Source organism: Maylandia zebra, linkage group LG13, assembly GCF_041146795.1.
Source record: "Maylandia zebra isolate NMK-2024a linkage group LG13, Mzebra_GT3a, whole genome shotgun sequence".
Taxonomy (NCBI): domain Eukaryota; kingdom Metazoa; phylum Chordata; class Actinopteri; order Cichliformes; family Cichlidae; genus Maylandia; species Maylandia zebra.
Window position 1 is genome coordinate 4,038,087 of NC_135179.1, and position 15,865 is coordinate 4,053,951.

At 42.8% G+C, this 15,865-nt stretch overlaps 1 protein-coding gene across 1 annotated transcript; it reads left to right on the forward strand.

Moving 5' to 3' along the window:
• The first annotated feature begins 182 nt into the window (after nucleotides 1-182).
• Nucleotides 183-15,853, forward strand: LOC143421750 (centrosomal protein of 170 kDa protein B-like). The gene is made up of 9 exons (XM_076891419.1): nucleotides 183-326; nucleotides 12,265-12,402; nucleotides 12,542-12,631; nucleotides 12,896-12,974; nucleotides 13,105-13,163; nucleotides 13,391-13,508; nucleotides 13,895-13,996; nucleotides 14,119-14,631; nucleotides 14,918-15,853. The coding sequence occupies exons 2-9, from the start codon at nucleotides 12,298-12,300 to the stop codon at nucleotides 15,754-15,756; spliced, it is 1,905 nt and encodes a 634-aa protein (XP_076747534.1). The 5' UTR covers nucleotides 183-326; nucleotides 12,265-12,297; the 3' UTR covers nucleotides 15,757-15,853.
• The last annotated feature ends 12 nt before the right edge of the window (nucleotides 15,854-15,865 follow it).

A 15,865-nucleotide genomic window follows, 5' to 3' on the forward strand; every position in this document is an offset into this window, starting at 1 on the left:
AAAACAGCGGGCTGCTTAAACAGACCTGCGGGGAATGAAGCCTGATTCCCGGCGTGCAGCAGCGGCTTCGCCCGCTGATCGGGCGGGACCATTTTCGGTCCCTAGGACCGTGAGAGGGTGCTTTTTTTTTTTTTTTTTTTTTTTTTTTTTTTTTTTTTTTTTAGTCAACAGGAAATGACGTATTTGTTGTCACGTGTGTGCTGGAAAAAGGAGTCCCCGGTGATCGTACCCCGGGAAGATGCACTTTTTTCGGCCTAGAGGAGCAGCATTTGCCGCCTGGAGAGCAGGAGCATGTGCAGAAGACCAACCGGAGAGTTGGTGAACAGGTTGGCAAACCATGAAAGCCATATGTGTGGTGCTTCAACAAACACTCGTCCAGAGTGATCAACATAACAGTGTGTCGGGTTGACTTTTATACAAACAAACCAAAAAAAACAAAAACATGTCATTGTGAAGCTTTGGCAAATACTAGATTGGTCAACTGATGTGCCGTAAGCATCTGTCAGGCTCTCTGACAGTTAGTTAGTGTTGCCTACAGTTAAAATATATAATTGTGGTGAAGAGTTAGTATGATTTTACATAAATGGAATCCACATTTAGGAGCCCTTCAGTAAATCCAGGCCAAGCTAAGAAGATGAGCAATGGGAGAAAGACCAAGGACAGAACACATGGAGATGACTGACCAGCGAGCTTTTAATGCTTAAATCTCGTCAAAGTAACTTTTTGTTGTGACTAAATTGTAAAGAGGGATGTGTGTGTATAGAAAGATGGCTGTTAGAGTAGCAGATGTTTAATTTTGTCTAAATTCACTATTAATTTACCTAATCAATTCAAATCAGAGGGAGAGGACAAAGAGATTGTACAAGATCAGGAAGAACAAGGTGAGCCAAAGAGTGAAGGGAGATGGAAAAAACAATAATTATTTTTCACAAAATAATTTTACATACAATTCATGAATATTTTGTGTGCTTTCCAGTAGCTTGCTTAAAAAAGGCAGTGGACATTGTAAACATAACATACTAACATGAACTAGAAAATTATTTGCGAGCAAAAATGCAATGTGAATGAGACTAAAAGTGAAGAAGTCACTTGGATGAATGACGTAGCGTTTCTCCCACTGAAAACACAACGTCCAGATGAACACAATCAACCTTATTGCATACTCTGAAGTAGTTAAGTTTCAGAGTAGGGTAGGTTTGAAGAGATTTGAAGATTTTGCCATTCATTTGAATGGGAAGAGAAATTTTAAAAAGTTTAAAAGTTACAACAAAGAAAAGCAATAGCAGCGTAGTCCTGAATGTAAACTGTCAATGTAAAATCAGCCCTCTTACCAGTTTGCTTCTTGTCCAGGTGTATCGAGTTGCAGTGTGATTTTCCTTCTGTCTTTAATGAGTAATGGTACTTTAAGTGCTTGATGATTTGGTGGACTGACTGTGCTGCATGTAGCTATGAGACTGAAGCAATGTTGTGCATGTTTCTCTGCTTGTCTGCATTGCCACAAATTGTTCTATTTGGTGATGTATCATAGAACTGTACTATATAGTGTATGTAAGTTTGTGTGTTTGCTAGTAACTACCATCAACCTAAGGTCTCAGCTAATTTATCTTTGCAGAGATGTTCATTTGATTGTAACAGCAGTAGGAAAGAGCAGTAACAAGAGTAGGACAGCTAAGCTAATTATGGCTAAACATTTGGAATTTAGTGAAAGCAAAAATGGACCTTGCAAAGATGGATAGGTTTATTTAGAAAGTCAGCTATTTACATTTAGTGTTCGTCCCAAGTAGGAGATTTTGAATTGAGTCTAAATTGACCGCAAATTTACTTAACTTGTTAAAATCAACCAGGCTGTTACTGAAGCAGTCGAGGAATTACCTTTGAGGTCTCAGTCATAGGTATTAATGCAAAATGTAACATTACACTAACCTTATATTTTTGTAAAAGGCAAAATGGACTTTTTTCCAGGGTGGGGGAGTGTTTCATGTCTGTAAGTTAAAATTGTTATTTTTGTTGTTTCCTGATTTCTAAGAATTGGGAGAACAATTACATGCTAACAAAATGATGCATTTTGGTTGCCCATGTTTGGTGTTGCTTTGGGCTTAGGGTAATCACTGACGATGACTTACACCTAAAAGAGCTCAAAATCAGAAAACGTTGCTCTAAAACATGTTGACATGGTAAATGAAAATGAACAATAATCCAAATTGATCATGCAAACTGAAAGACTACTTACTATGTTTCTCTTGTTACTTCATTAGCCTCAGTGTTCTCAGATCATTTTTTACATAAAAGCACCCAGTTGTCTTGCAAAGAATGTGTAGGATTAGTGAAATCACACACATTCGAAGATACTGGTAGTTATTGTTTCAAATGCCTATTTCATGACAACCAGGCTAAATTCATCTAAGGGAGTATGAAAGAGATTATCTGGATGCTGAAATGATTGGTAAAATACATTAGGCCAATAATAGTAGACCTGTGCTACATTTGTCCAGCTAGGCAACACATATTTCTGCATAAGAGGTACATGAGACACCCTTTAAATAAGCAAATTTCATGTTTAAAACATGGAAATGCAGCCAAAATGGACCATACAATGGCCTCAGTGAACACATCGGCACATAAGTAGAGATGAGGAAACTCAGTCACATTAGATATTAATATTACTATGAGTAAATTATATATATTATATATTCTGTTACCTGGTTTAAAGAATACAATGTGATAATCACACATGAGAACGCTGTTTCCAGTTATACAAATATATTTTATTTCACTATTAAAGAAACCAATTATGTGAATAAAAGCTCACCACAAGAACATCTCCCAACCCAGTCTTACAAAGTTGCAGTCACAATAAAAACTGGGTATGGAACATGAACTGTTGGTGAGCTAAAAAAACAATCCTGGTGCTGATGCTTGTCATTGAACGTTTTGGACAGAGCTCTTGATTGAAATGCCTACCGTTGTGTGTAGGCATTTCGGTCCAGATGTTATGGAGTTCAGTTCAGCTAAGATGTATTTCTAAAGCACCGGATGGCAAAAATAGCCGCTTCTCGGCTGTTTATATTGTAAGGTAAAGACCATACAATATAAGAGAGAAAACCCCCCAACAATCAGATGATCCCCTGTGAGCAAACCCTTGATGACAGTGTCTGTGAAGGTTATCAGTCATCAAGGCCATTGGTGACGGTGGGAAAGAAAAACTCCCTTTTAACAGGAAGAAACTTTCGGCAGAACCAGGCTCAGTGAGGGGCGGCCATCTGCCTCGACCGGTTGGGGGGGGGGGGGCACAGCTGTTATAACCCCTGACGCAGCATAGCTTCTAATTCTGAAAGATACGTAGATACCTTAAACCTGCACTCTATGCAGGACACCAAGCGATGACACGACTTGCAGTACTATAGGAGTCTATGCAGAAACAGTTTTCTCTCTTGAATCTCTGTAATTCTTTTGCTACTGAGTGTCTGGGTGCAGTCACTCATTTTAGGCCAATTAAATCAAATGAACTTCCATTGTCTGAGTTATAGCCCTATTGAACCTGCGTTAACCAGGTTTAATAGGGAGGGCCAAAGTCCTAGTTGTGCTAAATTTCCTCGAATTCTCCTCGGAGATTTTCGAGTAGCTTCCTTTGTTCTTGAAAGTTCTTTTCCATTTGTCTCATCGCTTCCCGTCCATTCCACATCTTTTTGGTAAGGTCGCTAACCGTATTTTCTAAGGCCTTATTTTGTTGTTTGAGTATGTCAACTTGGACATCGTAGTTGTTTATCAGATTGTTATGTGCTTCCTGTGAAACTTTGCAAACCCAAGCTCAGACTCCCAACGCCATGTCTTGTTTTCAAGGCTTCCTGTACATTACACAGATTTTTCTTGACAAGCTCTCTTTTCAGTGCCTCACATTCATGGCACAACAACTCCTTTTCTCTGTTGGTCTTGTTAAAATCATGTTGGTTGTCCTTTTCCATGTCTCCCACTTTTATAACCGAGCCTGTCTTGCTGCTTTGCATCTCTCCGATTTCTGCCTCCATTTCCTGCATCACCTCTTTCTGTTGCAGGTCTCTTTTCCTCTTGTTTTTAGAGAACCCACGTCGTTTGAAGAGAACTTCAGCGTTTCTTTGGAGAATTTTGTTCTCAATTAGGAGCTCTCTTTTCACTGCCTCAAATTGATGGTACAAAAACTCCTTTTCTCTGTTGGTCACGTTAAAATCATGTTGGGAGTCTTTCTCAGTGGCTTTGGAGATCCGTGATTCTCCTTTCACACCCTCATCGTGTGGTTTCAGTTCTTTTTGAGAATCACCACTCCTTTTGGAAAGCTCCTGGAGGTCCTGTTCAAGAAGTTCGTTATGCCTCAATATGTCAATTTCATGTGCAAAGAATTGGAGTTCCAGGGTCTGTCTGAGCTGTTCACTGTCCGTTGTTTTGTTTTCCTCATTCATGATCCTTTTTCTTTCTTCACTCTCTTGTAACTCTTTAAAGGCTGTGTTTGCCTGATGGAGCTCAGTTTTAACAGCCTGTATTTCCTGTTGCATGTCATCTTTTTCCTTTTCAAAGTCCCTTTTCAGCTCACACATGCGTTTTACCGTCACATCATTTTCCTCTCTTAAAGACGGGTTGTCCTTTTCCATGTCTCCCACTTTTATAACCAAGCCTGTCTTGCTGCTTTGCAACTCTCTGATTTCTGCCTCCATTTCCTGCATCACCTCTTTCTGTTGCTGGATCTCTTTGGTTTTGGAGCTGTTTAAATCCTTTAGAATTTGGTTACAATATTCCAGCTCTTGAATTTTGAAGTGAATTGTTTCATTCTCTAGTTGCAGGTCTCTTTTCCTCTTGTTTTTAGAGAACCCACTTCGTTTGAAGAGAACTTCAATGTTTTTTTGGAGAATCTTGTTCTCATTTATGAGCTCTCTTTTTTGCTCCTTAAGGTCGGCGTTCTCGACTTTAAGGTCACGTATGGTAGAGTTTTGTTGTTTGAGAGTTTTATTCTCATTTTTCAGCTCTTTGATTTGCTGTTGAAGTTTTTCGTTCTCGGCTCTCATGTTGCATACAACAGGATTTGACAGACTCATATTTCAAATTGAAGTTGATGCTAAATCTCTGTACTAACTAAAAGATTTTTTAAAAAGACGGTCAACTGTGTCAGAAACGGAAGTTTCGAGTAGTTTAAGTGTTTTCCTGCCTAGTGAATTCTTCCACTCTCTTTGAAAGACTGACAAGAGTGAGAACCTCTCCCCTATTTATAGGTTTTCGGGTGCTGATGTCATAAAGAAGATCAGAGATCAAAGGGATTCTGGTGAAACGTCACTGTGTCTGGTCTGGGCAGTTCTGAATTGAATAATAACAAAATGACGGGGGGCGTGTCTGGTAGCCATGTGAAGACGTGTTGTACAGGGCTCCTCAATGGACTAACTTTTTTCATAATTCCATTGCTCCAAAACTAACGAACTTTTAACAACAGTACGATAACACGCCCGTGTGCTGCTCTGAGGCACTTTTTACATCTTCAAGGCTACGGTGTACGAAATATGAGCAAAACTAGATCGGGGAAAGAGCAGGCCGCAAAAGCCTCGGACCATGCTGAGGACAGACCGGAGGCACCACCCCATGACATGAGTGAGATTATGAGAGCTATTGCTAGCTCTGAAAAGAGGATATTGGACCGTATCGATTCAAGCACGAAAGATTTAAATGATAAAATAGACACAATCAAAGATCTGGAGAAGCAAGAGACCCGTTTGGAAAGTGTTGAGTTTGCTTTGAATGTTGTATATTGTATAGCTTTTTTTTTTTTGTTATACGTAAAATTGTATTGTATTTATTTAAATTTTTACTTTTTAATTATTTTATTTGCATTTTTTAATCACTAGGGTTTGAGAGTAACGAAATTTCTATTCTCTGTATGTCCTGTACATGTGGCAGAATTGACAAATAAAGTTGACTTGACTTGAATACTTCTTCAGACCGGACAGTGGAGTTGGAAAACGAGGTTAGCAAGCTGAAATCGGACGTTGCTAAGTTGACCAGCAAGTTGGACGACATCGAGGGGCGACAACGCCGGTGCAATGCACGCATTGTAGGGGTGAAGGAGGGCTTTGAAAACACCGGGAAACCTACGGCAGCTATTGCTACAATGCTGAAAGACATACTGGGCCTCGACTTTACTCCGATGCTGGACCGCGCTCATCGAAGCTTGGGTCAACAGGGAAACTCCCCCAGGGCGATCGTGGTGAAGTTTCACTATTACCAAGAGAAGGAAGAGGTGTTCCGAAGGGCCGCCAAGTCGCAGCCGTTGCTGCTGCAGGACATGAAGATAAGCATTTTTCCTGATTTTACAGCAATGGTGGCAAAGAAACGAGCTGCTTTTATGGAGGCTAAACGTTTGCTCCGAGGCTGGCGTTAAGTTTGGACTTTTGTTTCCAGCTGTTCTCCGCATCACTTCACCGACGGGACAGGACAATCGTTTCACCGACCCAGCGGCTGCAATAGACTTTATCAAAAAAGACTTACGACGGCCGTGAGAGGTACAGCCGTGTGAGAAAAGATAAGTTGGACTCCACATGTGTGATTGCTTGAACTCAAGGGACATAGTTATACGTCGGTGCTGGGGAGATGTCAAGTAAATAATTGGGCCATAGTCATAAAAGGCCGGAAGGTAGAATGATTTTTGATTTAATTGATTATGAATACTCTGCCTTCCTTCTTCGTTCCGATTTTTGATATGTTCGAGATATTGCTGTTATTCTGGGGCATTTGATTAGAATAAACACGGGGAAAGTGGAAAATATAAGTTTTGGAGTTTTGTTTAGTTATTAAATGTTATATATTTGCCCAGTTGAGGGGCTGTTTGAGGGTTAACAGTACGTTTAGTCACTGTGCTATCCTAGCCTGGAGGGTTGCGATCTCAGGGATAATAGTAGATCAGCATGGGGTTTTGAGGCTCGTTTTATTTATTTTTTTCCCTTTTTTTTTTTTTCCTTCTCCCCCTCTTTCTTTTGGGGGGGGTTCCAGAGGTTGGGACATATTTTTTCTGCACCTGCATTTTGGTACCTGAATGGCAAGCTCGCAAAGTCATCTGCCTCTTCGTTTTATAACATGGAATGTTAAAGGTATAAATAATCCGGTTAAACGCACAAGGGTTTTTACTCATTTAAAATCACTGAGATCCGATGTTGTATATCTGCAGGAAACACACCTCCGATCAAGTGAACAAATTAAACTAAAAAAAACATGGGTAAGCCAAATATTTAGCTCAAAATTTGAGGATAGATCACGGGGTGTGGCTATTCTAATTAGGAAGGGGATTCCATTTATTCCACTATCAACTGTGGCGGATACCAGAGGGAGATATATTATTATACAGGGCAGGTTGTATGGGAAACAAGTCATTCTTGCTAATGTATATGGACCAAACTGGGACGACCCAAATTTTTATTGTACCTTTTTAAAACACCTGCCAGATTTAACAGAGTCCCATTTGATACTGGGTGGTGACTTTAACTGCGTACTTAATCCTCAACTTGACAGATCAAACCCAAAACCTGATAGCAAAATTTCAAAAGCGGGTAATGTTCTTAAATCCTTTATGCAATCTTATGCTTTTTTTGACCCCTGGAGGGACAAAAATCCTACATCTAAACAATTCTCATTTTTCTCACCAGTGCACCGGTCATACTCACGGATCGATTTTTTTTTTGTTGTAGATAGTAGAATTCTTCCCAAGGTTTTAGATTGCCAATACAACTCTATTGTTATCTCAGACCACAGTCCAGTACAATTAGATGTAAATTTTTATGAACGCTTAAGTCAAAAACCGGCCTGGCGACTTGATCCTTTACTCCTAACTAAAGACTCATTTAAAAAAAAAAGGTCTCTGAGCAAATACAGTTTTTCTTAGAGACAAATCAAACCCAAGGGATGAAAATGACTGTTGTATGGGAGGCATTAAAGGCCTATCTTAGAGGCCAGATAATTTCATATGTATCATTTCAAAAAAAGAAATACTTACAACAAATGAACAACCTAGCCAACAGTATAAAAGAGATTGACTGCTTATATGCAGAAAATCCAACACCAGACCTCTATAAGAGAAAATTATTACTAAATTCAGAATACAAAATTCGGTCCATTCAGCAAACAGAACGTTTATTTTTCAAATCAAGGCAAAAGTTCTATGAACATGGGGAAAGAGCCGGAAAACTTTTGGCACATCAAATTAAGCAATCCATATCAGCTAACACGATTTCTGAAATCTGTAAAACCTCTGGAGAAAAGACGTCTGATCCGAAAACCATTAATGACCAGTTTAAAATGTTCTATTCCAATCTTTATACCTCAGATCCGGTTGATGAAAAAAAGATTGCTGAAACGCTTGATAGATTACCGATTCCACAAATATCGGTAAATGACAGAACAGAAATTGATAGAGAGATAACCATTAGTGAAATTGTCGAAGTAATTAAATCAATGCAAAGTAATAAGGCACCGGGACCTGATGGTTTCCCTATTGAACTATATAAAATGTTTATAGACAAACTAGCACCAATACTCAAAGATGTATACCAGGAAATATTCTATGGCAAATACACTTAGCCCTAACCTTAACCAGGCATCTTAATATCAGATAAGTGGTGTATACCTCTCCTCTCTCCTCCTCTAGTCACCTAAAGGGAACAAACCCTGATCGGGACACAGAATCCTAACCTCAACCAGAGGTAAATTAGGGATAAAAATCCTCTTTCCCCTTTTGATTTTTAATTCCCTACTCCATGATGCACAGTTATAAGGTCTAGATAGACCAACTTGAAAAGCATCTTACCTAACCTCAACCAGGGGTCCATTATAATAGGAACAGGGGTATTTGTCTCTCCTCCTCCCTCTCTCCCCTCCCCTTTTCCTCCCCTCTCCCAAAAAGCTATTTTGACTCAAACTCCCCCTAAGGGAATGGCTAGACAGATAATAAAACTCACGGCATTCATTAGACCTTCCTCCCCCACGGAGGAACTCAGGGAGGCAGTAAACCTGAACACGCAGACATGGCTACAGAATAGCCTCTCCATACTGCAGCAACATTACGCTAAAATCGTGTTAGAATATCAATATACAATATGGGACGACACAGCTTTTCAGGTGGCAGCAAATTGGATGATAAAACGCTATAAAGCTAGATTAGCTGCAGACACTCTGGGAGCTACCAGATCCTTATTGATCGATCAATTGGAGGGCTCAGACATCTCTGTTTCCTCGCCGCTTGTAGATTCTGTGGAAGAGGAAACACCGGAGGAACTAGACCTAGAGAATGAGGAGGAATTCCCACCTCTGAGCCAAGTCAATAGACTAAACCAAACCTCCCTGTATCCTGAGGTTCAGATCATGAGGAACCCCACCGCCCGGGATTCACAATCGACTCCCTTATTAGATGACCATGTACCACTACCACAATTTAATATCACCGGGAGTACTTTGCCAAACCGGGTTATCTCCCCTGTTCTCCCTGATAGCAACCAGCGGTCCACTGAGTTTACTCTTGATCCAAAACCAACAGATGAAAGGCCTCCTGCGCCATCGCGTCCTCCTCACGAGCCTTTTTGTCCCCTCTCGACTTCACATCCAGAGTTAATTTTAGGGGAGGGGGAGAGACCTGGGGGACTTGAGGTTAGGCCTGTGGCCCCTCAGACTGATGAGGATTTGTTCCAATCCACAACAAATTGGGAAAAATCTACAAATAGAGCAAATAGAAGTGAGATACAAATTAGATCCGATCCACAGAAAAATGTGATCACAACTAAGTCCCATTCACTTCATCTGTCTAAAATTGTATACTCTAATGTCTCGGTGTTACAGAACAGCCCAGAGATACAAACCTGCAGCAAGGGGTCTCAAACGACCAGCAAAACCTTTTCTTCTGCTGCCAGGGCCTCAGCTAATGACGCAGGGACGCCCCCTGGGAGAGCACAAAGCATGGACTTGAACTCCATTGGTGAAAGGAGTGTGAGCGGCCGAACGAACTTGGTGGTAAACAACTCCAACATGATGATGGGGGGGTCTGTAAACCACAGTGTGACTAAACACAAAGGCATGAAGACCCCATCTGACCACAAAAATGACCACCTGGCCGCTCCTCCAACCAAACTTGGCTCCTCCCAGGGCTTCGCTCCTGTAACAACAGAAAACAGACAAGAGAGACAGGCAGTCACGGAGGATCAACAGGTCGAAAGCATTAACCAGTGTCACCCGACGTATCATAAAGCCCGCAAGGGCAGAAAAATCATAGATTGGGTATTTCGTGCGACTCGACCAGTTTGGTTCTTAGGGGACTCCAACCTAAATCGTGTACCAGCTTACAATAGTGATAATATACAAATTGATAGTTACCCAGGGGTTTCATTTTACCATTTTCTCCAGATTCTGGAAAAGACACCAATCCATCCAGATGTCAAATTAGTAGTTTTATCCATCGGAATCAATAACAGGGACCAAGATGCAGATAAAACTTCCAACAAACAATTAAGAATGCTCTACAAAAGGGCACAATCTGTTTTTCCAAATGCCGACGTATTCTTTCCCTTAATTAATTTCTCACCTCTGCTTCCAAAAGAACAGCAACAGAATCTAACCAGCATCAACAACTTTGCGATTAAACGATTTCAGGTACTGAACCCACTCCCGGGTGATCAGTTTAATACTGTGGGGGATAATATCCACTGGACACCAGAAACAGCCCAAAACATATTGGTGAACTGGTGTAAACAAATTAATCTGGATTTTCAGTAGCTTGTTACCCTAGGCAGGGAGGGACACCGTCTATTGATCTATCATGGAACTCGAATTGTAATGTATTAAATCTATCTGAATTGTTCTGCCCCACAGAAAAGCAAGTGCACTTACTGGAACCCCACGCACACACACACACACACACACGCACAAACGCACACACATGTACGCACGCGCACACACGTGCACACACACACACATGTACACACGCACGCACTCACACACACACGTGCACGCACACACACACACTCACACACACACACGTGCACACACACACACGTGCACACACACACATCTGTCGGAACCGGACAGGAGGAGCAGCTCTGGGCAGCAGCCGCCGAGAGGCGCTGAGGCCTGGAGAGATGCTGCTGAAGAGCCGCTCCTCTCCTCCAGCATCAGCTCAGTGTCTGTGGTTGTCTGTGTGTATGTGCATCTGAGTGTGTGTTGTCCACACTTGTCCACATCATGAGCAGTTTTCTTCACTGGTTCTATGCCGTGATGAAAAACAGGAAGATCCCCCCTCCCTTCCCCAGACTTTTTACCTATGGAACCCTTTGGAGTGAGCCGTCCAATCACCTCTGACCTCCTGAGAAGGGCAGAGCTTCACAGAGTGAGCTCCAGAGTGGATGTGAAGTCTCAGTGACTGATGGAGGAGCTGATCTACTCCATGTGTGCCCGTGTGTCAGCCTCTGATTGGACAGAGCGTCTGTGGCACTGCTGTCTGTGCTGCAGAGGAGCTTCATCTATCCTTCAGCTGTGTCTGCAAGAGCTCCTGCATACAAAACCCAGTGCTCAAACTCCAAACTCTCACTTCATCTGTTCGTGTGGTTCACACAAAAGTATTGACAGTACTGATGATACTGCAGTATATGTGCAGAAAAACACTAAAACTGAAGTTTTAATGTCAGTGACTCTCACCTGTGCGAGTGTGTGTGTGAGATCATGTGGTCATTTGACAGTTGGATATTTCCTGTTAGAAATAGGAAATATCTTTAACCCCTTCCCAGGAAACAGAATCATCTCTGAGCCGTTATTTCAAATTAGAAGTTTTATAAAGCGCTCGTGTTTTATTTTCTGCTGGTCAGTGCTTTAGTTCAACTTTTAACTCTAAAGATGAAATGAACAGTTGATTTGCTCATGCTCTGTGTTTTTAATAAATATCACATATTTGACTGCATGACCCCGTTTCTGTGCCGAACCTCTGTAATCAGAGCACTGTGAATAAAAATGTCTGTAGGAGTTCATTCAGTGCTTAATTGAAAGTTGAAGGTGTTTGAACCTCAGACTCAGGCTGGTGTGGACAACCTGCAGGTCCTTTTGGACCTGACTACACACCTGCAGGTGCCTCAGCTGTCAGGATTCAAACACACACAAATCAGTAAGAGCAGGATCGTCTGAAATTACTCATTTTGTCTGATTAAATATTTAAAATCTGTCACGGTGGCACAACAGGCCCGCACAAACCCACCTGTATCACCTGCCTCTGTCTTCATTTCCCAGGATGCTCTGGGGTTTCTCAGCAGGCCTGTGAAGATGAGTGTGACATCATGGTTCCTGGTAAGCAGTTCGGGGACTCGACACCGCCTCCCCCGAGAGATGATTTTTGTGGGCCGAGAGGACTGCGAGCTGATGCTTCAGGTGAGGCTGACCTGTGCAGGTGTTCGGGTTAGTAGAAATTGCCTCCCTCTAGGTTGGTCTGAAAAAGGAAGTTGTAATGGTGTCTTGTTTGAGTCGCAGTGAAAGTAAGCAAAAAGAGTTGTATGTGTGTGTGTCTCAGTCTCGCAGTGTGGACAAACAGCACGCTGTCATCAACTACAACCCGACCACTGATGAACACCTGGTGAAGGACCTGGGCAGCCTCAATGGGGTGAGCCATACACAACATATCAGTACATTATCATAGGTATCCACCAATCAGCAGCAAACACAGGTGGGGGGTGGTGATGCCTAAAGTCACAGGTTACAGTACAAAGATTTTTTTTTTTTTTTATTAACTTAAAAAAATTTAATTCCACTTTAATTTAAACAGGCAAGAACTGTAAAATCACAAAAGAGTGAAAACCTTCAGAGTGGACTTCAGCATCATAATCAGAAACTTTCACCTGGACGTTTGTTTGTTTGTTTCCTGCAGACATTTGTAAACGACCTTCGGATTCCTGATCAGACCTACATCACCCTCAAACTGTCCGACATCATCCGCTTCGGATACGATATCCTTCAGACGCACACACGCACTGTTTGTGTGCGTGTCTGTGCGCGCCTGTGTGTTTCTGTGTGTGTGTGTGTGTGTGTGTGTGTGTGTGTGTGATAATTTTAATATTTTTCTGAGCTGTTGTTCACATTCTCACGTCTACGTTCTGGAGAAAAGTCAACACAAAGTCCCAGAGGAGGCCCTAAAGGTTGGTGTTTGTGGGTGTGTGTTTTCTATTGTACAAATTACTGCATAGAGGGTGTTATTTAATTTCCTTGTTTAACTGCATTTAGTTTGCATTTCCAAAACTACTCAGAGCGTCATGAATTTCTCATGACTACACACAGCATGTACAGTACCGTGAGCACATGCAGTACCGTGAGTACATGCAATTTGCAGTACCTTGAGTACGTTTGCCTCGTTCTTCTGTTTCAGCATGAGAAGTACAGCAGTCAGCTGCAGATGAGCCTAAAGCCTTCAGAGGGGAAGAAGAGTGACGTGGATGAGCGGGCGAGAGGCGAGAAAGCGCAGAGTACCAAGAGCCTCGCACAGGGTAACAATAATACAGCAACAGTACTGGCAGTAAATATACTGTGTATCAAATGTACTCCTAACAATACTGGGCGTAATACAAGCAATAACACAAAATTTTGACATCACACAGGGTCAAAAATATACTGCACTGTACAAAACATAATGTAACACAAAACCCTGCACCAGAAAGCCTGGTGCAGGGTTAAAAAGTACTGGATCAGGTGTCTGGCCGCTGTGTGTTCCTGTACGCAGATGATGTGTTGCTGTTTGTTCTGATGTATTTTTTACTATAAATCTGCTCGTTCAGGAAAATGTTTTAGTAACAAACCAGAAAGTCGTTTGTTCACGCTCCTCGGGACACTTTGATTGGTCGGCAATTTCACCTATCACACGTTTCTGTGACAGAGGCGCCGGTGTGTCGGCCCACTCCTTTGTATGGCCAGCCTTCCTGGTGGGGAGAGGAGGATTATGGGAGTAAAGTCCAAACCAGCGATGAGCCACATTCAGGTACGCACACCTTAATAAAGTGGAGGAGTGCAGTAAACTGGTGCTGTATAAATAAAGCTAAATTGAGCTGATGGTGCGTTATTGATGATGTTGGTGAGATGTCATCTCTTTGCCTCTGTCAGATGTTCAGAAAGACGCTCCCTCTGCAGATCCAGAATTTTCTGCATCGCTGTCAGACTGTCAGCCAAAGTCCGCCTTCCCTTCGTACCACCGTGAGCCGAGCTACTTTGAGATCCCCACCAAGGACTTCCAGCACCCTAAGTCCTCAGGCGCGGAGCTCCATGAGATCCCCACCAAGGACACTGACACGCCCCCGGCCCCACCCTCACTTCCCACTCCGACTCCGCCTGTCGTTCAGAGCCATGCCTCCTTTACCATTGAGTTTGATGATTGCATGCCTGGGAAGATCAAGATTAAAGACCACATCACCAAGTTCTCCACTCGCCAGAGGAAGCTGCAGGCTACACCCACCAAGACAGCCATCATGGCCACACCTGCAGAGGTGATGTCAGCAGAGAGCAAGGTGGCTGACTGGCTGGTCCACAGTGATGTAAGCATGATGAAGAGACGCCCACCGTCTGAAGACGTTTACAGCACCAAGAGTGACCTCGCCATGAACATCAAGACCCTGAAAGGTCAGAGTTGCACCTGTGTTCCGGACCATACCTGTGTTACCTGTTTGTCATTCACAGGTAATCGGGGATTATGCTTCCTGCTGGTGATAAAACCTGTCCAGCACTTCATTGTTAACAATTTATTGACACACGGTCCCTGAATCTTCTGATATTTCTCTGATTTTACTGACCCCACTAAACTTCTGTCTTTGTTTGAGGCTATCAAAGCTTCAGTCATACACTTGTGACCATTGAGCTTCAAAGTTCAAAAGCTAGTACTCACTGACATCTTTATTCCTGTCTTTAGGTCACCACCATGAGGATGGGACCCAGAGTGACTCAGAGGACCCAGTTCTCAAAGGAAGGGGTAAATCCCACCACTCGGTCCGCACTGAGCACTCTATGCAATCAGAGCTGTCCCAGGCGTCGCAGCAGGTCATCCAATCAGGCCAGTCCATCCATAGTCAGCTACACCAACCACTGCAGTATGCTCCACCCAGACCGGCCTCTGCCTCACCCGTAGCCCCTGAGAGGCCCCTGTCCCAGAGTCCTCCTAAAGCTCTGTCACCCACCGAATTTCCCAAACAGGCGCCCCCCGAGCACCTCACTCAGCAAGCTTTCATCATTGAGTTCTTTGATGACAACCCACGCAAGAAGCGCTCTCAGTCCTTCACCCACAACCCCGCCCATGCTGACTCGTACTCCACACTCAGAGCCAAGTTGGAGCGGCGGAAAGGCAGCGAGAGGCCGGCATCTGTGCACGGCCACATCCCTCCCACACAGCAGGTGACGGTTCCTCTGAAGAGTCAGAGCCATGGCGGCCCTCAGAGGTCAAGCTCTCTGAAGAGAGAAAAGACTGAGGGGGAGGCGGCTTCGTCGGCTTCCTCGTCTCGCTCCTCATCGGGCATCATCATCCGTATGCTGTATGATAATGATGTAACCGTTGTGTTCCTGCCTATAACACATATGTGGCACACACGTACTACACATTTACAGCGTCTAGCAAAAACATCCACAATGATGACAATATCTGAACTAAAAACAGAAACATCAGTGTGGCTAAATATACACAGCAAAAACTGGAGTGTTAAAATTTCAGGGTTAAAGATGTTAGAGTTGATTTCCACTCTCAAAGTGTCATTTTAACACATTCTGATTCAAATAGTGTTCAGTGTTGGAGTTATTAAACAGTGTTATTCAAGTCCAAGCAAATGAACTCTGAAGAGAGTTATTTAACTTGGCAGGCCCCTGGGCT

What these genes read in the sequence shown, in the direction of transcription:
- LOC143421750 (XM_076891419.1), top strand. Translation starts at nt 12,298, where the DNA reads ATGAGTGTGACATCATGGTTCCTGGTAAGCAGTTCGGGGACTCGACAC. An exon ending in TACCAAGAGCCTCGCACAGG is followed by an intron (nt 13,509 to 13,894) that starts GTAACAATAATA and finishes TTTCTGTGACAG; the next exon opens with AGGCGCCGGTGTGTCGGCCC. An exon ending in GAACATCAAGACCCTGAAAG is followed by an intron (nt 14,632 to 14,917) that starts GTCAGAGTTGCA and finishes TCCTGTCTTTAG; the next exon opens with GTCACCACCATGAGGATGGG.